Genomic DNA, 25417 nt, shown 5'->3' on the forward strand with positions numbered 1-25417 from the left:
ACCCAAGGGGAAAGAATAAGCAAAATATTAAAATACTGCATAAATCACAATTTTAGATAGCACAGAAAGAATGCAGTTACGAGAAGGATAAAAAAAAAAAACTCTTCCCAACAACCTTTTTGTCCTTTAAAATGACTGTCTGTAGAGTTTCTTGGCACAGGATGACTTTTGTTTTGCTCCTGTATATCATCATATTTGTATATTGAGCCGATTGATACAGGGGTGGGGGTTAAGTAAGAAAAAACTAAATTAAAAAAAACTAAATTAAAAAATTATAATTGGAAGGGGTCATTTTGTAATTCCTAATTATACCAATTATGGCTCATAAACTCGTTAAAATATGCAGCAGGCGAGCACATATGTCCGGTTTCTATATATAGATATGCTAAAACATACACGTTGAATGCTGAATCAGTATCATGGGACGTCTCTTAGTTTCGGAGGCCTTGTAAACTTGCAGTGGTTACTCCCACTCTCTTTATATAAATATAGAAAATTGGCAAAAATCCCAAAATATGTACAAAATCAACAAAATACGTAAATATTTAATTATAGATCTCAAAAATGTCATACAAAAAAAATGACCAAAAACAGTCGGGTAACACGTCTACATTCCATTACTGATCAATACTGTCGTCATACCGATACACTGGGACTGTCTCGTTCCCATCATATCAACATAAACCGGATAACGACACCAAGTGTATTTTCCAATTAACATCCCCACTTTTATCTCTCGTCATTAGATGAATACAAAAAAAAAAAAAAATATGAAGAAATTTAATTGAGGAGATAACAAAGTACACAAAAGGGCAATCTGATGGTCTGTGTTCTACCGAGCAATTAATGCTAATAGTTTATTAACAATCAAGTCAGTAACCTTATAGTTGGAGCGGCCTGACGGCATCATTATACAGTGAGAACAACCACGACTATACCTATAAATACACAACGCAACGTAAACGTGCAGCACAAACAAGCCAAAAGTACATGTCACAACTTCCATAAAGTACATTGACACAACAACACCGAACCACATTGTTATTCCTTTTTTTGGCACCCAAATTTTCAAAAATAAAACAAAGTAAAATTTTTTGTAATTTTTCCGAATTACACATAATATATTAGAACCCTCATAACGAAAAGGAACATAGTCGTTAAAGAGATGTATACATTTTTTTTTTGTTCTTTGGCAACGACTTTAATAAGTGCTTCGAGAGTCCATAAAAGTCATCGGGAATTAGTGATACCCGTGCAATTAGAGCGAGGAAAAATCAATAGTAAAATGCAAGGCATGGAGCAGTCGTGGAGTGTGACATGAGGATTAGTTGCATGGAAGTGTGTGCTGATGAAGATGCACTGCTACAGAGCTGGGAATAATTATTTCATGGTCTACTGTATCAAAGAGGGTGGGGGTGGGGGTCAAGATCCTACACCGGTCTTGGTCAAGACCAAAATTGACAATATATTCTAAAATTGTATTACTTTGTATTTAAGTCACATTGGGGGAGTGATAGGTGGGATATGTGTGCCGGTACCAAGTCGGTGCCCGATATGACAAGGACTTGGATAAATAGTGGTACAAGGGATACTGAATAAATAAACTTTGCTGAAGTTGAGTTGACGTAGGCCATTGGCCCTACCCGGACATGTAATTGTAGGATGTGAGTGTGCAGCCCTTTAACAACACACACTCATTTGACAGCTGCATGTTGTAATCCAGAAGAGGTCAGATAGTGATTGTGTGTACATATATATCTATATATAGCCTGCCCTATCTGGACTGTACGTCTATGATGGACGTCCCATGATCATCGCCTTCCCCATAACTTCTCCCTCTACCTATACATCTATAGAGTAAGTAAGGATCAGCTGGACTTGTTAGCAGTCTTAAAGACATCTCTCCCTCCCCTGGCAGCACTCTCGCAAACCGTGGGACTCACGTTTAATTTGTCGTGGCTTGCTCTGCTTTCTCCGGGACATGCTGCTCTGTTACTTCCTCCAGGAACCCCGAGCGACAGATCAATCGGATTGTTTCATAGGAGAGATCGATCGACGTCTTGCGATTCAAAGTATAATGGTGAGAGGGAGAAAGAGAGGGGAGAGGAGGGAGAAGTGAGGCTGGATGAGGGCAGTGCACACTCACAAGAGGGAGAGGTGGAAGGGTAGCGGAGCAGAGGGATGACAGAGTGGAGGGATAAAGGATTGGAGAGAGACAGAGAGAGGGTAGTAGTGAGAGGAGGGAGGGAAGTGCTCTCATAGAGGAGTCCCAGGGTGGATGCTGCTGCTGTCGCTGCCTGAGCCTCTGCACATTCACTCTCCCTGACTGATTGCTGAATGGGGAGGAAAGAGGAGGAGGAGCAAACTGCACTTTTCCAGTACAAGGGGAGGGAGATAAGAGATGAGCAGGAGGAAAAACCCTTCACAAAGTGTCACAAAAAGAATGTGACAAGCCGGTAGCATCCAAGTAACCGCCGGCATGTGCCATCTATGTGCACCAAGCACCATACACACGTCTGTATAGATGGCACCGGACACAAAAAGTTTTCACTACTATTTACTAGCAGAACATCTCTTCCTACTCTGCTTGTATCTATCTCCTGCTCAATCCTAATCCACATCAATCCATCCCATCTACCTGCAGCAGCAGCATCCAGAAGGCCAGGAGAAAATGCTGATTCTACTACATCTTGTATCTATGTTTCCATCTTCTCTTCTATTTACAGTCTCTATTACTGTATCTCTCCATATATGTATCTCACATCTATACATCTACTCTATGTATCTTGCATCTATATATATATAGACTTTGTATCTCATATCTATCTGTCTCATCATCATATCTATCCATTCATCTGTTGTGTCTTTCTTTCTTTTTGTTTCTTTTGCCCTCTCTCTTTCACATTCCTTCTCTCTTTTTCATCTCTTCTTTCTCTCTTTATTTTGCTTTCTCTCTTTTTCTTTCCTCCTGTTTCTTTTTCCCTATCTTTTTCTCATTACCTATCTCTCCTTTCCTCTCTTATTTTCTTTCTTTTTCTCTCTTTCTATCTATCCTTCATGACTTATTTCTCTCTCTCTCTTTCTCTCTATCTTAAACTCACTTTTTCCTTATTGCTCTTCCCTTTTTTCTTTCTCTGTTTTCACTCTCTTTCTTTTTCTTTCTTTCTTTCTTTCTTTCTTTCTTTCTTTCTTTCTTTCTTTCTTTCTTTCTTTCTTTCTTTCTTTCTTTCTTTCCTTCTTTCTCTCATGTCTTCTTTCCCTTCTTTGTCTCTTTCTATCTCTCCTTCCTCCTTTCTTTTCTATGATTTTCTTTCCTGTCTTTTCTACTGTTTTGCTTTCTTTGATTCTATCTATTCTTGATTTTTTCCTTTACTCTCTTCTTTCTTTGCTTATTTTCTTCCATCTTTCTACACTATACAATGTGTGATTTGGGCCATACAAAGTACTAATAATAACAATGTGAATATACACTACACTATGGGTAGTAATAGTAACACCCTTATGATTAGTGTTGGAAGTGCAGTAGTAATTAAATTTACAATACTATTTTAGATATTGTTTGTTTTTATGCATATTGCTTCATGAAAGCTCCCCATTGTATTGTAGATATATGCATGATAAAAAATACCCCACTACATCTTATACACATGAATATAATTATATGTAACGTTATGTGACTCTTCTTAAGAGGTTTTGGGTCTTCATCACTTTATACATTTGTGTCGCACCATTCCTCCTAGAAAAAACAACTATATCTTACCCTTCCTTTTACCCTTCACACGGAGCAGTGATCAGACCCCCCAGTCCATCGTGTAAGCTTATTCAGAACTGTATACAGGCAGTCCCTGGGTCACGTACAGGATAGGCTCTATAGGTTTGTTCTTAAGTTGAATTTGTATGTAAGTTGGAACTGTATATTTTATAATTGTAACCCTAGACAAAATTATTATTATTATTTGGTCTCTGTGACAATTGAATTTCAAAACTTTTGGATTGTGATAAGAACCAGGATTAACAATAAAACTTAATTACAGACACCTGTGATAACTGTTATAGCTGATTATTGTAGCCTAAGGCTAAAGTACAGTAATTACCAATATCCAGAGGTCCGTTTGTAACTAGGGGTCGTCTGTAAGTCAGGTGTTACTAAGTAGGGGACCGCCTGTAGTAGAAATAACAGAGGAACAGCAAAACTAATGGATTATGCAGAGAGAGGCCACAGAATGGTAACATTGAAGGAATATTTTCCTAGAAAAGCCGCTATGGTTTCTTTAACTGATGTCTAATAGATAATCAGAAGGGATGCAACATTGTAATAACATTCAATAACAAACTGAGCTCTGCTACATCTATAGATGGCTGATGTTGTTCTGTAAGAGCTGCTCACACACCATGAAGATAGTTACAATCTGCAATATTTTAGCCCAGGCTAATGGGTGAGATGTCTAAGGGAAGACTCTGTGCCCTGAATGAAAGAATGTAGTATGTAAAGGAATGCATTTCTGAAAACATTGACAAAAACAATCTTAATTTGTTGCAAAAGTAAACTTGGCCTTCACTACCACCCATCAGAACACCTGTCCCTCAGTGTAGCCTTGTGGCATGGCTTGGGATTGAACCAAATCCAATGTAGTCTCCAGAACATGACAGGTCCTCCCTATAGCAATACTATATCAACATAATCATATTATAAAGAAATTAAAAAATATTTCAGTAAAAATTTAACAAAGATTGAAAGGATATAATGTATAGATTTTTTTAAGCATACATTTATAAAAGGATAAAAACCATCATTAATAATAATAATAATAATAATAACAACAACAATAAAACAAATAATAATGATGATGATAATAATAATATTATGATTATATTTTGTAACACATTAGATAAAAATGTTTCGTTATTTTTGCAGCTTTTCTCTGAATTAATAAATTAGTTTAATATGTTGTATTATTTAAATTTACATTATTTAAATATTTGAGTGCTTTCATTTTGTCCCCCATTAGTTTCAATTTTATTCTGACTTTTAGTGAAAATAACTAAAATTGCCTGTACACCCCTTTTACATAGTGTGTATAGGGTTATCCCATGAATCGTTTTCATGTGAACAGTCCTGAGAGGAGCTTTACCTTCCTTGGTGCTTCAGTTATAAGTAATCAACTATCAAAATCCATCCTGATAAACCAGAGACATTACTCATAGATCCAGGCACCGGGACTGTGGTAATCTTTTTATATTTGTTATCCATGGTCTCCTTCCTTCTAATATCAACTTTTACAATTATGCAAATGAGCCAGGACTCCTAAGGGTGTTACCAGAGCCCCTCCATGCTACAGCTTCACAGGTTGTTACACTGTCTCTCCCTCCAACTCTATTCCGTCGGTACCCACCCAGTAGTGGATTATAATACAGGTGGTTTGGACAGCAGCCCAGGGCTGAATGTTTCTTGGGGGCCCAATGTCATCACCCACCAAGTTTAATACTGCACTGACCTCTTCATTTATGTATGTCAAATCCATAAATTCAAGATGATAGAAAGGACCCACCCTCCTTTCCCAAGTAGATGTCAAACCATGAAAAAAGGGGGGCTCTGGTAACACCCCAACTATCCCTCAAGGCTTATTAGGCATAATGATAACATTGATTTTAGAAGGAAGGAGGCCACATAACACATATAAGAAGATTTCCACAGTCCCGGTGCCTGGATCTATGAGTAATGTCCCTGGATCAGGATGGATTTTGATGGGAGATTTCCTCTGGACATTTTTGCAGACCAATACACTTCTATTGCCTTCTGTGATCCGGATTAGTAAAAAACAATAGACTGGTTTAAATTTTTTTCCAAAGAACGCGGATCAGTGAAAAAAAAGCCCATGTGAAAACACCCATAGAAAACAATGTGAAACACGACCCCAATATGAAAGAGCCCCTACTGTAGAGGTTCTGATATGTCCCAGAGATGGAAAGTACTTCTCTTGGATTCTACTCAATACACCCAGGATTGATTTGCAGAGACCTGAATGTAGGATGTGAGACTGAACACGTGTGTCCACCAAACCTCTACTCATTCACATGTAACTAAAATATTGTAAATTTTGTATCCATATAAGAAGTGGTTTGGGAAACTAAACCAAACAGAGGTCCTTATGGACTGGTGGTTTAGTGTCCATGGCCAGAAAAAAAATTCAAAAGTTTACACCTAAAGGTGAGTCAGATAAGGTGCAACGGATCTGGCACCATACCTACGACACATGCATCATATTGGGGTGCACTACGCCTGCTTTACTTAGTGACTGCACAGCCACAGGTGCCTAAAACCATTAAAGAGTTCACCAAAATAATTGATATTGTTTGTTAAATGAAAAGTTTAACAATTTTCCAATATACTTTCTATATCCATTCCTCGCAGTTTTCTAGAACTCTGCTTGGTGTCATTCTATCGGAAGCTCCAATGGCGTAACAAGACCCAAGTGGGTCCCGTTGCGAGCATAGAATCGGATTCAACATATGCCTAGCCCCTCGTTGTCTGCCCCTCCTCACTGTCGTTATAAACTGTTCCACAGAGTAAGCGGTGCTCCTCTCAGGACTGGCGACCGTAGATGGAGTTATGGGAAGCCTACGCGAAGTGATGCAGCATAGCCCAGGATGGAGCAAGACTGATGTCACAGTCTATGGGGATTAGTCCCTTAGGACTAAGTAAGTGGACTCCCTGGACCACCGCGGGAGATAACAACCTTAGCCACACCCGGGAGAGGAGTCTAAGTGAACTCCTGGTCTTCGCCAGAGCCCGCCGCAAAGCGGGATGGTCTTGCTGCGTCGCGGAGTCACCAGGTCGGCAGCCAAGGTAGGGACACGGGGACCACGGGAAGGCAGGCAGGACCACGGGAAGGCAGGCAGGCAGGACCACGGGAAGGCAGACAGGCAGGACCACGGGAAGGCAGGCAGGCAGGACCACGGGAATGCAGGCAGGCAGGACCACGGGAAGACAGGCAGGCAAGACCACGGGAAGACAGGCAGGCAGGACCACGGGAAGGCAGGCAGGCAGGACCACAGGAAGGCAGGCAGGACCACGGGAAGGCAGGCAGGACCACGGGAAGGGAGGCAGGCAGGACCATGGGAAGGCAGGCAGGCAGGACCACGGGACACCAGGTCTGCCACAGGATAACAGGACCGCCACAGGATAACACGGAACAAGGGGACACCACGGAACACAGGAAACCGGGAACACGGAAACTCAGAGGCGTCTGGAAATGCTCAAGAAGGCTTTCTCCTCAGAAGAATGAACTGAAGATCCGTCAGGGGATGCTGGGAGTCGCCAGGCTATATAGCCGAGCCAGGAATGCCAGAGCCAATAAGGAGGACGCTGGCCCTTTAAGGCTGGGAGAAGTCTGCGAGCACCCCCTCTAGTGGCAGGAGCACGCGACTGCATGGAAACAGCATGCGGCCTACACGCTGGGAGCAAGAGTGCAGGCCAGAGACAGGAGAGGTAAGTGAGAGCTGGGGGAGCGGGGACCGCGGCAGCAGGCACGGGTACACCCTCAATCCATACCGAGGATCGCGGGTGTAACCGTGACAGTACCCCCCCCCCTTAGGGCCCCTCTTCTCTTGTTCAGCCTGCTGTTCTTCTTTCTTCGCCTCCTCCAATTCTTTTTGGTGATGAGACACCTTAGGAGGAGAGAAGGCAGCGGGAAGACTTGGGAAGCAGCAGGCTGGGTTGGCTCTAGGCACACCGGAGCAGCCTCAGGGGAGGCCGGAGCAGCCATGGGAATCTGCGGAGTCTGGGGCACCACTTGGGCAGCCGTAGCAAGCTGCAGAGTCTCTGGAGCAGCTGTGGCAAGCTGTGGAGTCTGGGGCGCCACTGGAGCATCCGTGGCAAGATGCGGAGTCTGGGGCGCAACTGGAGCAGCCGTGGCAAGCTGCGGAGTCTGGGGCGCCACTGGAGCAGCCGTGGCAAGCTGCGGAGTCTGGGGCGCCACTGGAGCAGCCGTGGCAAGCTCCGGAGTCTGGGGCGCCACTGGAGCAGCCGTGGCAAGCTGCGGAGTCTGGGGCGCCACTGGAGCAGCCGTGGCAAGCTGCGGAGTCTGGGGCGCCACTGGAGCAGCCGTGGCAAGCTGCGGAGTCTGGGGCACCACTGGAGCAGCCGTGGCAAGCTGCGGAGTCTGGGGCGCCACTGGAGCAGCTCTGGGATGCTGCGGAGGCTTGGGCGCCGCTGGAGCAGCTCTGAGAGGCTGCGGAGGTTTGGGCGCTGCTGGAGCAGCTCTGGGAAGCTGCGGAGGCTTGGGCGCCGCTGGAGCAGCTCTGGGAAGCTGCGGAGGCTTGGGCGCCGCTGGAGCAGCTCTGGGAAACTGCAGGGGCTTGGGCACCGCTGGAGCAGCTCTGGGAATCTGCGGAGGCTTGGGCGCCGCTGGAGCAGCTCTGGGAATCTGCGGAGGCTTGGGCGCCACTGGAGCAGCTCTGGGAAGCTGCGGAGACACCGGGACCAAGCTGGACAGGCGAGGTAGCCGGACTTGAGGTGGTTCAAACCTGGACCGGATTTTAGCAAGGAACTTGGTATGGGAGACCATGTCCGGGTCACCACTATCCAATAGGGGGGTAGCCCAGGCTAGGGCCTCTCCAGAGAGCAGACAGTAGATGAACGCCACCTTAGAGCGTTCGGTGGGGTACTGGGAAGATAACAGTTCAAGGTGCTGCGAGCACTGAGAAATAAATCTCCTGCACAATTTGGGGTTGCCATCGAATTTGTCCGGCAAAAAATTTTCGGGTCCAGTCTCTACTGCCAAAAAACATTGCGGGGTGACTGAAGCAACGGGAGGAGTCGAGGGAGCCTGCTGCTGGGAGGCAATCATCCGAAGAGCGGCAGCAAGTTTGTCCAAGAGTTCCTTTTGGACAGCAATCTCTTGGGACTGCCGGGCGATGGTGCTAGGGAGGTCACCCAGTAGCAGGTACGGATCCTTGACACAGTCCATGGCTTTTGCAGGATACAAGACCTTGGCGGAGTCTATGGCCGGATCTTACTGTCACAGTCTATCGGGATTAGTCCCTTAGGACTAAGTAAATGGACTCCCTGGACCACCGCGGGAGATAACAACCTTAGCCACACCCTGGAGCGGAGTCTAAGTGAACTCCTGGTCTTCGCCAGAGCCCGCCGCAAAGCGGGATGGTCTTGCTGCGGCGGGGAGTCACCAGGTCGCTCCACGGGTGCGACTAGGCCCACGGTGGCAGCCAAGGTAGGGACACGGGGACCACGGGAAGGCAGGCAGGACCTCGGGAAGGCAGACAGGCAGGACCACGGGAAGGCAGGCAGGCAGGACCACGGGAAGGCAGGCAGGCAGGACCACGGGAAGGCAGGCTGGCAGGACCACGGGAAGGCAGGCTGGCAGGACCATGGGAAGGCAGGCAGGCAGGACCACGGGAAGGCAGGCAGGCAGGACCACGGGAAGGCAGACAGGCAGGACCACGGGAAGGCAGACAGGCAGGACCACGGGAAGGCAGGCAGGCAGGACCACGGGAAGGCAGGCAGGCAGGACCACGGGAAGGCAGGCAGGACCACGGGAAGGCAGGCAGGCAGGACCACAGGAAGGCAGGCAGGCAGGACCATGGGAAGGCAGGCAGGCAGGACCACGGGACACCAGGACCGCCACAGGATAACAGGACCGCCACAGGATAACACGGAACAAGGGGACACCACGGAACACAGGAAACCGGGAACACGGAAACTCAGAGGCGTCTGGAAACGCTCAAGAAGGCTTTCTCCTCAGAAGAATGAACTGAAGATCCGGCAGGGGATGCTGGGAGTCGCCAGGCTATATAGCCGAGCCAGGAATGCCAGAGCCAATAAGGAGGACGCTGGCCCTTTAAGGCTGGGAGAAGTCTGCGCGCGCCCCCTCTAGTGGCAGGAGCACGCGACTGCATGGAAACAGCATGCGGCCTACACGCTGGGAGCAAGAGTGCAGGCCAGAGCCAGGAGAGGTAAGTGAGAGCTGGGGGAGCGGGGACCGCGGCAGCAGGCACGGGTACACCCTCAATCCGTACCGAGGATCGCGGGTGTAACCGTGACAACTGATAGAGGAACAGAGGGGGAAAGCTAAGGATCCGGACTCCGAGAAGGTGTTGCACAATAATGAGAGTTGTCACAAAAAAGAACAGTCTGATGCTGTTATGGATCACAAGATAGTGGTGGAACTCCGACCAAATACATGATGGTATTCGAGAGAACAACAGTGTAATATAAAGTAGGAGATATTTTTCTAAATCGTAAGGATATATGATTAGATAATAGATTTTGGTCCTACCCCTCTCTACCTGCTGAGCTAATTGGAGGGTGTGCTGCAAATGCGTGGGCACCATCCATTCAGCTCTATGGGACACAATATTCCTGGCCCTTCTATAGAGTTGTTTGGAGAGTGGCCGCACAAGCATTCAGCTAGGCCAGTGATGGCGAACCTTTTAGGGACCAAGTGCCCAAACTACAAACAAGACCCACTTATTTATTGCAAAGTGCCAAAAAAGAATTTGTGATTTATACTCCCTTCTCTGTCACAGCTTTCATTCATACCAGCACCCTGAGGACACCAATCAAGCCGAAAATAGAAGAAACTTGGCTGATCATTGTAGCTTCCCTCCAGGGTCCCATAAACAGGAAGAATTGTCGGGGCCGGAGCAGGAGCAACAATGATAATTCAGATCCGTCCACACCAACCAACTCCTCCAGTATTCCCAGGTAGCACTAACGCTTTAAAATACCTCTGTGCTCAACAAGTCCTGGGCTGTCTGGGAATGCAGGAAAACACTTGGAGTCATCTCTGGTGATGGCCTGGGTGCCCAGAAAAAGGGCTCAGAGTGCCACCTCTGGCACCCATGCCATAGGTTCGCCACCACTGAGATAGGCTGTAGGAAGGGGGTCAACAGTCCCTGTTCCCAAGGTGGGACCCAGGATAGTGCACACTGGGAGAGATGTATCTTACTTTTTTGGTGTATAAATGAGATATTTGGAAGGTCATATTTTGGCTTTATGTATGATCATGTCTTGTTTCTTGTAATACATGTTTAGTTTTTCGTGTCCTTGCAGCTGCAACTTTTGTGGTGTTTTTTTTTTAGACTTTTTTTTCCAAATGTCTCATATGCACACGGAAGTAAGCCATGTGAGGGGATTATAGGGGTAATATACAGGAGAGGATACAAGCCATGTGAGGGGATTATAGGGGTAATATACAGGAGAGGATACAAGCCATGTGAGGGATTATATACAGGAGAGGATACAAGCCATGTGAGAGGGTATATACCGGAGAGGACACAAGCCATGTGAGGGGTTATATACAGAAGAGGACAAAAGCCATGTGAGGGGGTATATACAGGAGAGGGCACAAGCCATGTGAGGGGGTATATACAGGAGAGGGCACAAGCCATGTGAGGGGGTATATACCGGAGAGGACACAAGCCACGTGAGGGGTCATATACAGAAGAGGACACAAGCCATGTGAGGGGTTATATACAGGAGAGGACACAAGCCATGTGAGGGGTTATATACAGGAGAGGACACAAGCCATGTGAGGGGGTTATATACAGGAGAGGATACAAGCCATGTGAGGGGTTATATACAGGAGAGCATACAAGCCATGTAAGGGGGTTATATACAGGAGAGGATACAAGCCATTTGAGGGGTTATATACAGGACAGGACAAAAGCCATGTGAAGGGTTATATACAGGAGAGAATACAAGCCATGTGAGGGATTATATACAGGAGAGGATACAAGCCATGTGAGGGGGTATATATCGGAGAGGACACAAGCCATGTGAGGGGTTATATACAGAAGAGGACACAAGCCATGTGAGGGGTTATATACAGGAGAGGATACAAGCCATGTGAGGGGGTATATACAGGAGAGGGCACAAGCCATGTGAGGGGGTATATACAGGAGAGGGCACAAGCCATGTGAGGGGGTATATGCCGGAGAGGACACAAGCCACGTGAGGGGTTATATACAGAAGAGGACACAAGCCATGTGAGGGGTTATATACAGAAGAGGACACAAGCCATGTGAGGGGTTATATACAGAAGAGGACACAAGCCATGTGAGGGGTTATATACAGGAGAGGACACAAGCCATGTGAGGGGGTTATATACAGTAGAGGATACAAGCCATGTGAGGGGTTATATACAGGAGAGGACACAATCCATGTGAGGGGGTTATATTCAGGAGAGGATACAAGCCATGTGAGGGATTATATACAGGATGGGATACAAGCAATGTGATGGGTTATATACAGGAGAGGATACAAGCCATGTGAGGGGTTATATACAGGAGAGGATACAAGTCATGTGAGAGGTTATATACAGGAGAGGAAACAAGCCATGTGAAGGGGTTATATACAGGAGAGGACACAAGCTATGTGAGGGGGTTATATACAGGAGAGGATACAAGCCATGTGAGGGATATATACAGGAGAGCATACAAGCCACGTGACGAGTTATATACAGGAGATGATACAAGCTATTTGAGGGGTTATATACAGGAGAGGACACAAGCCATGTGAGGGGGCTATATGCAGGAGAGGATACAAGCCATGTTAAGGGTGTTATATATAGGAGAGGACACAATTCCTGTGACGGGGTTATATACAGGAGAGAATACAAGCCATGTGAGGGGTTATATACAGGAGAGGACACAAGTCATGTGAGGAGTTATATAAAGGAGAGGATACAAGCCATGTGAGGGGTTATAAACAGGAGAAGATACAAGCCATGTTAGGGGGTTATATACAGGGGAGGACACAAGCCATGTGAGGGGGTTATATACAGGAGAGGATACAAGCCATGTGAGGTGTTATATACAGGAGGGGATACAAGCCAAGTGAGGGGTTATATACAGGAAGGGACACAATACATGTAAAGGGTTATGTACAAGAGAGGATACAAGCCATGTGAGGGGGTTATATACAGGAGAGGATACAAGCCATGTGAGGTGTTATATACAGGAGGGGATACAAGCCATGTGAGAGGTTATATACAGGAAGGGACACAATACATGTAAGGGGTTATGTACAAGAGAGGATACAAGCCATGTGAGGGGGTTATATACAGTAGAGGATAAAAGCCACATGAGGGGTTATATACAGGAGAGGACACAAGCCATGTGAGGGGGTTATATACAGGAGAGGATACAAGCCATGTGAGGTGTTATATACAGGAGGGGATACAAGCCATGTGAGGGGTTATATACAGGAAGGGACACAATACATGTAAGGGGTTATGTACAAGAGAGGATACAAGCCATGTGAGGGGGTTATATACAGGAGAGGATACAAGCCATGTGAGGTGTTATATACAGGAGAGGATACAAGCCATGTGAGGGGTTATATACAGGAAGGGACACAATACATGTAAGGGGTTATGTACAAGAGAGGATACAAGCCATGTGAGGGGGTTATATACAGTAGAGGATAAAAGCCACATGAGGGGTTATTTACAGGAGAGGACACAAGCCATGTGAGGGGGTTATATACAGGAGAGGACCCAAGCCATGTAAGGGGGTTATATACAGGAGAGGATACAAGCCATGTGAGGAGTTATATAAAGGAGAGGATACAAACCATGTGAAGGGTTATATACAGGAGAGGATACAAGCCATGTGAGGGTCATATACAGGAGAGGATACAAGCCATGTAAGGGGGTTATATACAGGAGAGGACACAAGTCATGTGAGGGGTTATATACAGGAGAGGACACAAGCCATGTGAGGGGGTATATACAGGAGAGGACACAAGCCACATGAGGGGTTATATACAGGAGAGCACACAAGCCATGTGAGGGGGTTATATACAGGACAGGACACAAGCCATATGAGGGGTTATATACAGGAGAGGACACAAGCCATGTGAGGGGTTATATACAGCAGAGAACACAAGCCATGTGAGGGGTTATATACAGGACAGGACACAAGCCATGTGAGGGGGTATATAAAGGAGAGGCCACAAGCCATGTGAGGGGGTTATATATATACGGCAGAGAACACAAGCCATGTGAGGGGGTTATATACAGGAGAGGATACAAGCCATGTGAGGGGGTTATATACAGGAGAGGATACAAGCCATGTGAGGGGTTATATACACAAGAGGACACAAGCCATGTGAGGGTTATATACAGGAGAGGCTAAAAGCCATGTGAGGCGATATATACAGGAGAGGATACAAGCCATGTGAGGAGTTATATACAGGAGAGGGCACAAGCCATGTGAGGGGGTATATACCGGAGAGAACACAAGCCACGTGAGGGGTTATATACAGAAGAGGACACAAGCCATGTGAGGGGTTATATACAGGAGAGGACACAAGCCATGTGAGGGGGTTATATACAGGAGAGGTTACAAGCCGTGTGAGGGGGATATATACAGGAGAGGACACAAGCCATGTGAGGGGTTATATACAGGAGAGGATACAAGCCATGTGAGGGGTTATATACAGGACAGGACACAAGCCATGTGAGGGGGTATATAAAGGAGAGGCCACAAGCCATGTGAGGGGGTTATATATAAGGCAGAGAACACAAGCCATGTGAGGGGGTTATATACAGGAGAGGATACAAGCCATGTGAGGGGTTATATACACAAGAGGACACAAGCCATGTGAGGGGTTATATACAGAAGAGGACACAAGCCTTGTGAGGGGGTATATACCGGAGAGAACACAAGCCACGTGAGGGGTTATATACAGAAGAGGACACAAGCCATGTGAGGGGTTATATACAGGAGAGGACACAAGCCATGTGAGGGGGTTATATACAGGAGAGGTTACAAACCGTGTGAGGGGGATATATACAGGAGAGGACACAAGCCATGTGAGGGGCTATATACAGGAGAGGATACAAGCCATGTGAGGGGTTATATACAGGAGAGGATACAAGCCATGTGAGGGGTTATATACACAAGAGGACACAAGCCATGTGAGGGTTTATATACATGACAGGACACAAGCCATGTGAGGGGGTATATAAAGGAGAGGCCACAAGCCATGTGAGGGGGTTATATATAAGGCAGAGAACACAAGCCATGTGAGGGAGTTATATACAGGAGAGGATACAAGCCATGTGAGGGGTTATATACACAAGAGGACACAAGGCATGTGAGGTTTATATACAGGAGAGGATAAAAGCCATGTGAGGCGATATATACAGGAGAGGATACAAGCCATGTGAGGAGTTATATACAGGAGAGGATGCAAGCCATGTGAGGGGTTATATACAGGAGAGGGCACAAGCCATGTGAGGGGGTATATACTGGAGAGGACACAAGCCACGTGAGGGGTTATATACAGAAGAGGACACAAGCCATGTGAGGGGTTATATACAGGAGAGGATACAAGCCATGTGAGGGGGTTATATACAGGAGAGGATACAAGCCATGTGAGGGGTTATATACAGGAGAGTATACAATCCATGTGAGGGGGTTATATACAGGAGAGGATACAAGCCATGTGAGGGGGTATATACTGGAGAGGACACAAGCCACGTGAGGGGTTATATACAGAAGAGGACACAAGCCATGTGAGGGGTTATATACAGGAGAGGACACAAGCCATGTGAGGGGTTATATACAGGAGAAGATACAAGCCATGTGAGGGGGTTATATACAGTAGAGGATACAAGCCATGTGAGGGGTTATATACAGGAGAGGACACAAGCCATGTGAGGGGGTTATATACAGGAGATGATACAAGCCATGTGAGGGGGTTATATACAGGAGAGGATACAAGCCATGTGAGGAGTTATATACAGGAGAGAATACAAGCCGTGTGAGGGGGTTATATACAGGAGAGGATACAAGCCATGTGAGAGGGTTATATACAGGAGAGGATACAAGCCATGTGAGGGGTTATATACAGGAGAGGATACAAGCCATGTGAGAGGGTTATATACAGGAGAGGATACAAGCCATGTGAGGGGTTATATACAGGAGAGGACACAAGCCATGTTAGGGGGTTATATACAGGAGAGGATACAAGCCATGTGAGGAGTTATATACAGGAGAGAATACAAGCCGTGTGAGGGGGTTATATACAGGAGAGGATACAAGCCATGTGAGGGGTTATATACAGGAGAGGATACAAGCCATGTGAGGGGGTTATATACAGGAGAGGATACAAGCCATGTGAGGGGTTATATACAGGAGAGGATACAAGCCATGTGAGGGGTTATATACAGGAGAGGATACAAGCCATGTGAGAGGGTTATATACAGGAGAGGATACAAGCCATGTGAGGGGTTATATACAGGAGAGAATACAAGCCATGTGAGAGGGTTATATACAGGAGAGGATACAAGCCATGTGAGGGGTTATATACAGGAGAGGATACAAGCCATGTGAGGGGTTATATACAGGAGAAGACACAAGCCATGTGAGGGGGTTATATACAGGAGAGGACACAAGCCATGTGAGGGGTTATATACAGGAGAGGATACAAGCCATGTGAGGGGGTTATATACAGGAGAGGATACAAGCCATGTGAGGGGTTATATACAGGAGAGTATAAAATCCATGTGAGGGGGTTATATACAGGAGAGGATACAAGCCATGTGAGGGGGTTATATACAGGAGAGGATACAAGCCATGTGAGGGGTTAAATACAGGAGAGGACACAAGCCATGTTAGGGGGTTATATACAGGAGAGGATACAAGCCATGTGAGGAGTTATATACAGGAGAGAATACAAGCCGTGTGAGGGGGTTATATACAGGAGAGGATACAAGCCATGTGAGGGGTTATATACAGGAGAGGATACAAGCCATGTGAGGGGGTTATATACAGGAGAGGATACAAGCCATGTGAGGGGTTATATACAGGAGAGGATACAAGCCATGTGAGGGGTTATATACAGGAGAGGATACAAGCCATGTGAGAGGGTTATATACAGGAGAGGATACAAGCCATGTGAGGGGTTATATACAGGAGAGAATACAAGCCATGTGAGAGGGTTATATACAGGAGAGGATACAAGCCATGTGAGGGGTTATATACAGGAGAGGATACAAGCCATGTGAGGGGTTATATACAGGAGAAGACACAAGCCATGTGAGGGGGTTATATACAGGAGAGGACACAAGCCATGTGAGGGGTTATATACAGAAGAGGATACAAGCCATGTGAGGGGGTTATATACAGGAGAGGATACAAGCCATGTGAGGGGTTATATACAGGAGAGTATAAAATCCATGTGAGGGGGTTATATACAGGAGAGGATACAAGCCATGTGAGGGGGTTATATACAGGAGAGGATACAAGCCATGTGAGGGGTTAAATACAGGAGAGGACACAAGCCGTGTGAGGGGTTATATACAGGAGAGGATACAAGCCATGTGAGGGGGTTATATACAGGAGAGGACACAAGCCATGTGAGGGGGTTATATACAGGAGAGGACATAAGCCATGTGAGGGGTTATATACAGGAGAGGATACAAGCCATGTGAGGGGGTTATATACAGGAGAGGATACAAGCCATGTTAGGGGGTTATATACAGGAGAGGATACAAGCCATGTGAGGGGTTAAATACAGGAGAGGACACAAGCCGTGTGAGGGGTTATATACAGGAGAGGATACAAGCCATGTGAGGTGGTTATATACAGGAGAGGATACAAGCCATGTGAGAGGTTATATACAGGAGAGGACACAAGCCATGTGAGGGTTATATACAGGAGAGGACACAAGCCATGTGAGGGTTATATACAGGAGAGGACACAAGCCATGTGAGGAGGTTATATGCAGGACTGGACACTACTGTAAATTTTGGATTTGAGGCCGTGTCCTGCATTTTTAAGCTCTCTAGTCACACCCCAAGGAGATAATGACATATGAGGCTGTGGTCACACGTGCATTTGTGATGTGTTTTACTTGTTACCATGCTTTTCGTTGGTGTGAAAGTGTTTTTCTTCATTGTTGGAAGTGTTTGTTTTAAAACTGTTTTTATTAGGTACACAAAAGATCACAGTTACATTTGTCAGTAGCAAAGGGTTTGTACCAGTTTTCTTTTTTCTTTTAAAACAAATACATGAAGAATTCTACCATTAAATGTAACATGAAAGTTTTCATATAAAGCCGACAAAGGTAAAATAACTCAGGAAGGGAGGGGGGAAGGAAGAGGGTTACGTAGGGGAGGAATGGGGGAGGGGATGTGTAAAAGGTAGGTAACTTGAGATGAGAATAGGGTAAGTTTCATTATTAGAGCACCTTGTTTTTATGGGATATCCATGGAGACCAAATGTGTAGGAATTTTTCTCTGGTACCAGAGGACCAGTGTGCCAGTTCCTCAAATCTACATAATTCGTTGACTTTTTCAGTCCATTGCGCTATTGAGGGGGAATTACTAGACTTCCAGTGCCTGGGGATTAGTAGCTTAGCTGCTGTCAGCAGGTGGGTGTGTAGGTGATTGTGTCTCAGTACAAAGCCATTATCAGGGATACCTAATAAAATGGCTTTAGGTGATTTAGGGATAGTCATTGTACAAATTTTCCCGGTTGCCTCCAGGACAGCATCCCAAAAGTTTTCTATTACCGGGCAGGACCACCAAATATGCGTCATGTCCCCTGTGTCTAAGCCACATCTCCAACATGTACTGGGTATGTCTGGATTTATTTTATGTAGCCATAAAGGTGTCTTGTACCATCTAGTGACTATTTTGTAGTGGTTTTCTTTAATTCTGATGCATCTTGAGTAGCCATTGGAATTACTTATTAGGCCTTCAACATCCTCCTTTGAGAATGGTGTCTGTAGTTCATTTTCCCACTGGTGGACATAGGAAGGGGTCTCTTGCTTACCTAGCCTCAATATTGCATCGTAGCAACTTGACAGGAATTGTTTATATAAAGGTTTTTTATTAGCTAACGTTAGTAGCCAGTCTGCTGGTTGAGATTTTTGCCAGAAGGAAGTTAAAAATTTGTTGCATATATCTGTGAAGTTACGAATGTGGATGAAGTTTTTGAGTAAGAGCCCTGTCTTCCTAGCTAGGTGGTGTACATCTATGGAATCTGTGTCAGTGAAGAAGGAGGCCACTGAGTAAGGGTGTAGATGTCTCCAGAAGGAATCTGAATGGGGTCTTTCTGGGTAAACCAAGTATGGGAGTAGACTCATAGGAAGTAGTTCAAAGGGTATTCCCCCTGCCCCTAGTTTGTCTCTTACTTCTCTCATAGTTTGAAACATTCCCTCATGCATTGGACTTGTGGGTTGATCCGCTTTTTGTGACATTGTGAAGCCCTAGATTTGTACTCTGTCTCTTTCGGACCATGTGGAGTTCTCTAGGGAGTTATATAGGCTCGCTTCAGGGGATTGAGTGATATAGATCACCCTCGCCAACTGAGTGGCCTTATAGTAGCTGTACATCTCTGGGTAACCAATGCCTCCTAACTTAGCTCTCTGTGCAAGTAGTCTCAGGGGCAATCTAGCTCTCTTTCCTTGCCAGAGAAAATCTGCGAAGGTTCTGGAAACTTTAGTAAAAAAGGTCTTAGGGAGTTTTATGGGTAGGGTTTGGAACAAGTACAGAAATTTAGGTAGTATGTATGTTTTCAACAAATTTTTTCTCCCCCACCACGACATATAGGGGACCTTCAGATTCTCTAGTTGAGATTTGATTTGGGAGAGTAGGGGTCCATAATTAATTTCAATTAACTTGTCCACATCCGGTGAAAGATTTATTCCTAAATATTTTATGCTATGTCTCTGCCATTTATATGGTGAGTTTTGACTCAGTTTTTGAATGGCGTGGTCTGGTAAGGTAATGTTAAGAATCTCAGATTTGGAGAAGTTGACTTTGAAATTAGACAACTTTCCAAATTCTGTAAATAGATCTGTAACTATTGGAAGGGCTTGGGATGGGTTGGACAAAATTATCAAAAGATCATCTGCGAAGGCAGCTGTTTTATGGACATATTCTCCTATCTGGAAGCCTTTTATCCTTTGTATGGCTCTAATTTTTCTAATTAGCGTCTCCATAATCAGAATAAATAGAGTGGGGGAGAGAGGGCACCCTTGTCTAGTCCCATTTTTAATGTTAAAATAGGAGGAGAATGAGCCATTGACTCTCACACGGGCTGTGGGAGCCTTATATAATGTTAAAATGGCATGAATAAACTGTTCAGGTATACCAAATTTCGAAAGGGTGGCTGTTAAGAAAGGCCAGCTAACCCTATCAAAAGCCTTCTCGGCGTCAGTGCCGAGAAGGACTAAAGGGGTTCTCTGTCTGGTTGCCAATTCGATTATTCTGACTAGTCTGCACGTATTGTCCCTTCCCTGTCTACCAATAACAAAACCCGTTTGTTCTGGTCCTATCAGGTCTGGTAAGATGATTTTAAGGCGTTCCGCCATTGCCTTGGCCCACCATTTTAAGTCGTTGTTGAGGAGAGAAATCGGGCGATAACTGCCGCAAAGTTTAGGATCTTTCCCTTCTTTATGGATAATTGTAATGTGGGCCTCTTGAGATTGTTTAGTTAAATGCTCTCCCTGTAGAAGGGAGTTACATAATCGGGTGAAATGGGGTACGAGCGTAGTTTGGAACGTTTTATAGTATGAAATGGGGAGGCCGTCTGGGCCAGGGCTCTTCCCAGTAGGTATGGATTTTAGAACATTGCTCAATTCTTTTTCTGTGAAAGGTTGGGTTAGATTAAGGACTTGTTCTTTGTCCAATTTGGGCAGGTTACAGGAACTTAAGAACTCCTCAATTTTGGACTGCTTTTCCTCTCCTGACAGATTATCAAGAGGGTCTGGGATGTTGTATAATTTTTCGTAAAAGATGCGGAAGGCTTCGGCTATACTATCTGTGTTGGTGGCTAATTCACCTGACTCTTTAGTAATATTTTTGATACAAGCCTTCTCCCTTTGTTTATGTACTAGGGCCGACATCATTTTATTTCCCTTGTCCCCGCATTGTTGGAAGTGTAAGCAGCTGTGTTAACATTTTCCCACCTGTTTACACTTCTAGCTATGAAGAAAATGCTTTCTACCCAACCAAAATCACACACTTTTTTCATATTGGTGTTTATGGCTTTTAAAAAAAAAACAAAAATTGTGAATGAAAATTGCAGTTTTTATATTTGTATAGCCTGCAAAAGTTATCATATTTTAATAATAATTTCAAGAAACAGGAAGTGAAAATTGTGTGTATTCCAAATAAATGTTATAGACAAAATCTGGTTTAATTGTTAAAAAAAAATCAGTTTTCTTTTTCCCTAATACCATTTACTGATTTTTAATTTTCTGTTTATTCCCATACACAAAATAATTTTACTTATTATCATTGTATACTATATTCTGCGTTGTCCTATCATTGCTTTTGGCAAAACCTTCCATTTACAATAAAATTTTCTAAATTTTGAACTTTTTCCTACACAATTATTTCAACCGCACAACCGATTCCAGACAATCCATGCAACATTGTTTCACTATGTTTCCCTTCAGACCAAACTTGTACTTCTCTACAAAATATGATGGATATACGGAGACGCCAACCTCTCTCGTCCGTGCAATCTGGATTTCATTCTCAGCGCTGCATCATCTCCCATGAAAGTAGCCAATTATCTGCAGACTGATAAATTGTAAGGTCACTTCTCTATACTGATCTTCTACAAATGTCTGCAACCTAAAGATAGCCTGATCACTACTCTATCTGGTGATCCAAACCCATTGGAATCTACGTGATAAAATATTCTGAAGAATTTTTTTTTTTACCAGTTGAGAATCACCTGCCATTTTTCATGACTTTATGTTTTAACATAAAAATATCAAAATTGAGGGTTAAGTAATACTGGAAAGTAGTCACCGGACTCCAGTGACTGCTGCTTCTGCATTACTGACCTATGGGGGCAGATTTATCAAGCTGTCTGAAAGTCAGAATATTTCTAGTTGCCCATTGCAACCAATCATAGCTCAGCTTTCATTTTACCAGTGCCCATGAATATTTTAAAGGAGAGCTGTGATAGGTTGCCATGGGCAACTTGAAATATTCTGACTTTCAGACAGCTTGATAAATCTTCCCCATGGTGTCACGTTCATCAGTCACATGTTCTGTTTTGTGAATAAAGCTGAGCGGCAATACCAGACACAGCCACTATAGAATGCATGGTGCTGTGCTTGAAGACTGTGAAGAAGCCACAGTGGGGGTCATTTACTAAGGGCCCGAATTGCGTTTTTACAGTGGGTTACCCGAATTTTTCTGTTTTGCGCCAATTTTCCCTGAATTGCCCTGGGTTTTTGGCACATGCGATCGGATTGTGGCGCATCGGCGGCGGCATGCACGCAAAGGAAATCGCGGGGTGCTGCCGAAAGAAAACCCGACGGATTTGGAGAAACCGCCACATTTTTTTAAAAAAAATGTCGCTGGACGCGCGCTTACCTGCACCCGGCCCGGCTTGGTGAAGTTCAGTGCATTCCGAGGAACTTCAGCGCAGCAGCGACACTTGGTGGACGTCGGATGAACTGCCTTAGTGAATCGCCGGAAGACCCGAATCCTCCACACAGAACACGCCGCTGGATCGCGAATGGACAGGGTAAGTAAATCTGCCCCAGTGTTCCTCGAAATACTGAAGTCTCTTCTAACAGCAGATTGATGACGAAATGTCTCATATCAATCACTTATGTTTGGGAAAGGTGATAAAACCTGCAATAACACCCCCTCAGGGCCATGCTGCCTAAGTGGCCACTAAACAGGACATGGCGGTCTTAGCGCATGGATCTATACACTCTACTAATATCACCCAAGTTGGACATTGGAAAACACACAATTTCTAACAGGTAACTTTTTTTTTGGAGTTGTTGGAAGGCGCCACATTATAATTGATTTCCTCTAAGTAACTATTGTTAAAGGGAACCTGTCAGCAGATTTTTCGCTCATTATACTACTACCCCCCTCAGGTAGGGTCGGGTTCTAGAATCCCCTCTCTTATTTTAAATCCCACTTATTCACCTATAAAAAATATCTCCTTCAAAGTCTTGTGAAAATTAGCAGAGATGAGTTATTTTTGCCAAGGATGAGTCAAGTTTAGAAGCTGCAGGTGGAAGTTCACTTCATATTCCCCGAATTTTGGCTCCGTGGGAGAAAAGATGCAATTTGAGAGATGAGTTTCTTATCCTTAATATGGGGGGATATGTCACTATTCTGTATAACTTGTTGGCTGTATTTCTACTACTTTTTAGGCACACTGTAATGTCATTCTGTTTTTTTCTCTAACAAGTTGCACGTGTACCTAAAAAGTTGTGCAGAGATGGATTGCATCTAAAAAGGTGTAAAAAACCATCCAGCAAGCCAGAAAGAAAAGTGATATATCCCCCTCCATGTTTCTAGGTCCTCTAGAACCAAAGAGCATCAGCTTCTAAACTTGACTCATCACAGTAAAAATGTGACCCTTCTTTACAGGACTTTGGAGGACATTTTTTTTTTTTTGTAGGTATCACCCTAAAGAGGGAATTCAATAAAGGACATTTCTTACTGTGGGGGGTGCTAGTTTAATGGGGTAAATCAGGTTCCCTTTAAAGCTCCTTTACACAATCAAAAGTGCTTCTATGTGGTGCTATGATATCCGGTCTAGACTGCTGCACCCCCCTCCTTTGTGCCTTGCACTAGCCTGGCCCTGCGCCAATGTATTATGAATGGCGGAGCGAGTCGTGTGCTGCACATCCCACCTCCTTCCCCTTTGTCGTCCCATTCCTCCCCTTGTCGTCTCCTCTCTCGCCTCTTTACAATATTTGCCTTTTGTGAATTGAGCTTGAACATATACCAAACACCAATTATATACCATCACCAGAAATCATTGACATAACATACATAATAGCGCTCTACTAACCGGGAGGAGAAAAACCTTCTGTAGTCTAGAAAGTTCATGTCTGTCTCAGTTTCTGTAAGAAAGTATTTCTATCCATAACATAAAATAAAAAAATTTGGAGCTTCTTTAAAGAAAATCTACCCCCAGGATGAAGGATTGTAAACCATGCACACTGACATACTGGTGTGTGCCCCCTCTGGTAGGAACTGCTCTTCTTTTAGCTGGCTATGCCCAGGTTTTTTCAGAAACAAAAAGCTTTAAAGCTTATGCAAATGACACATCAGGGCTCCAGCCTTCATGAACACCCATGGAGCCTGGAGCCCATCAGCTTCATTTGCATAATTTTAAAAGCTTTTTTATGTAAAAATCTGAGACATAAGAAGAAAAAGAAGAGCAGATCCTGCCAGAGGGTTCATACACCAGTATGTCCGTGTGCTTGGTTTACAGCCCTTCATCCTGGTGGTAGATGTCCTTTAAAGAACATCTACCATCAGTTTAGTGATTGTAGATGTGTCTCCTAGTATGAAGTTCCCAAGGAACATCCTTTTATTAAAACTCTATATCCTGTGATTGCAGAAATATAGAGTTGTAAAAGTTATGCTAATTATCCTTGGGAGCTCAGGCTACATCACCTGAGCACCTCATAGAGTCTCCTATTTTAATGAATGTATAAATTAACCCCTTCCCACCGCAGCCCTTTTTCGTTTTTGCGTTTTCATTTTTCACTCCGAATCTATAACTTTTTTATTTTTCCATGAACAGAGCTGTGTGATGGCTTATTTTCTGCTAAACAAATTACACTTCATAGTGACGGTATTTAATATTCTATGCCATGTACTGGCAAGCGGGAAAAAAATACCAAATACAGTGAAATTGGTAAAAAAAAACGGCATTTGTGCAGTGTAACTGTGTTGGATTTTACGAATTTCACTGTACGCCCCAAATGACATGTCTACTTTATTCTTTGGGTCGATACAATTACGGGGATACCAAATTTGCATAGGTGTTTTATAATGTTTTCATACATTTACAAAAATTAAAACCTCCTGTACAAAATGTTTTGGGGGGATTTTGCCATCTTTTGGCGCTTATAATTTTTTTATACTTTGGTGTACGGAGGTGTTGTTTTTTGAGGCTTTTGATGATGTTTACAATGTTATCATTTTTAGGACTGCACGACCTTTTGATCACTTTTAATAGAATTTTTAATTTTTTTTAAATGGCAAAAAAGTGGCATTTTCGACTTTGGGCGCTATTTTCTGTTACGGGGTTAAACACAGTTAAAAAACGTTAGTATATTTTGATAGATCTGCCATTTTCGGACGCGGCGATACCTAATGTGTTTACGATTTTTACTGTTTATTTATATTTATATCAGTTCTAGGGAAAGGGGGGGATTAGAATGTTTTTTTATTATAATTTTTTTTTCAACTTTTTTTCATTTTTATTTTTACTACTTTTCAGACTCCGTATGGTACTTTAACCCTAGGTTGTCTGTACGATCCTATCATATACTGCCATACTACAGTATGGCAGTATATGGGAATTTTACTCCTCATTCATTACAATGTGCTATCAGCACAGTGTAATGAAGGGGTTAAAGCTAAATAGCCTCGGG

The 25417-nt window shown here is 44.3% G+C and overlaps 1 protein-coding gene across 1 annotated transcript in view; it reads right to left on the minus strand.

Annotated features, from left to right (window-relative positions):
* ZFPM2 (zinc finger protein, FOG family member 2) overlaps positions 1-2330 on the minus strand; it is a 318876-nt gene extending 316546 nt beyond the window's left edge. Inside the window, exon 1 of the mRNA XM_072151339.1 lies at positions 1944-2330. Within this exon, the coding sequence (XP_072007440.1) occupies positions 1944-1983 (40 nt within the window). The 5' untranslated portion in view covers positions 1984-2330. The remainder of the gene's footprint in view (positions 1-1943) is intronic.
* Between the last annotated feature and the right edge of the window lie 23087 nt (positions 2331-25417).

Source organism: Engystomops pustulosus, chromosome 5 (genome assembly GCF_040894005.1).
Source record: "Engystomops pustulosus chromosome 5, aEngPut4.maternal, whole genome shotgun sequence".
Taxonomy (NCBI): Eukaryota; Metazoa; Chordata; class Amphibia; order Anura; family Leptodactylidae; genus Engystomops; species Engystomops pustulosus.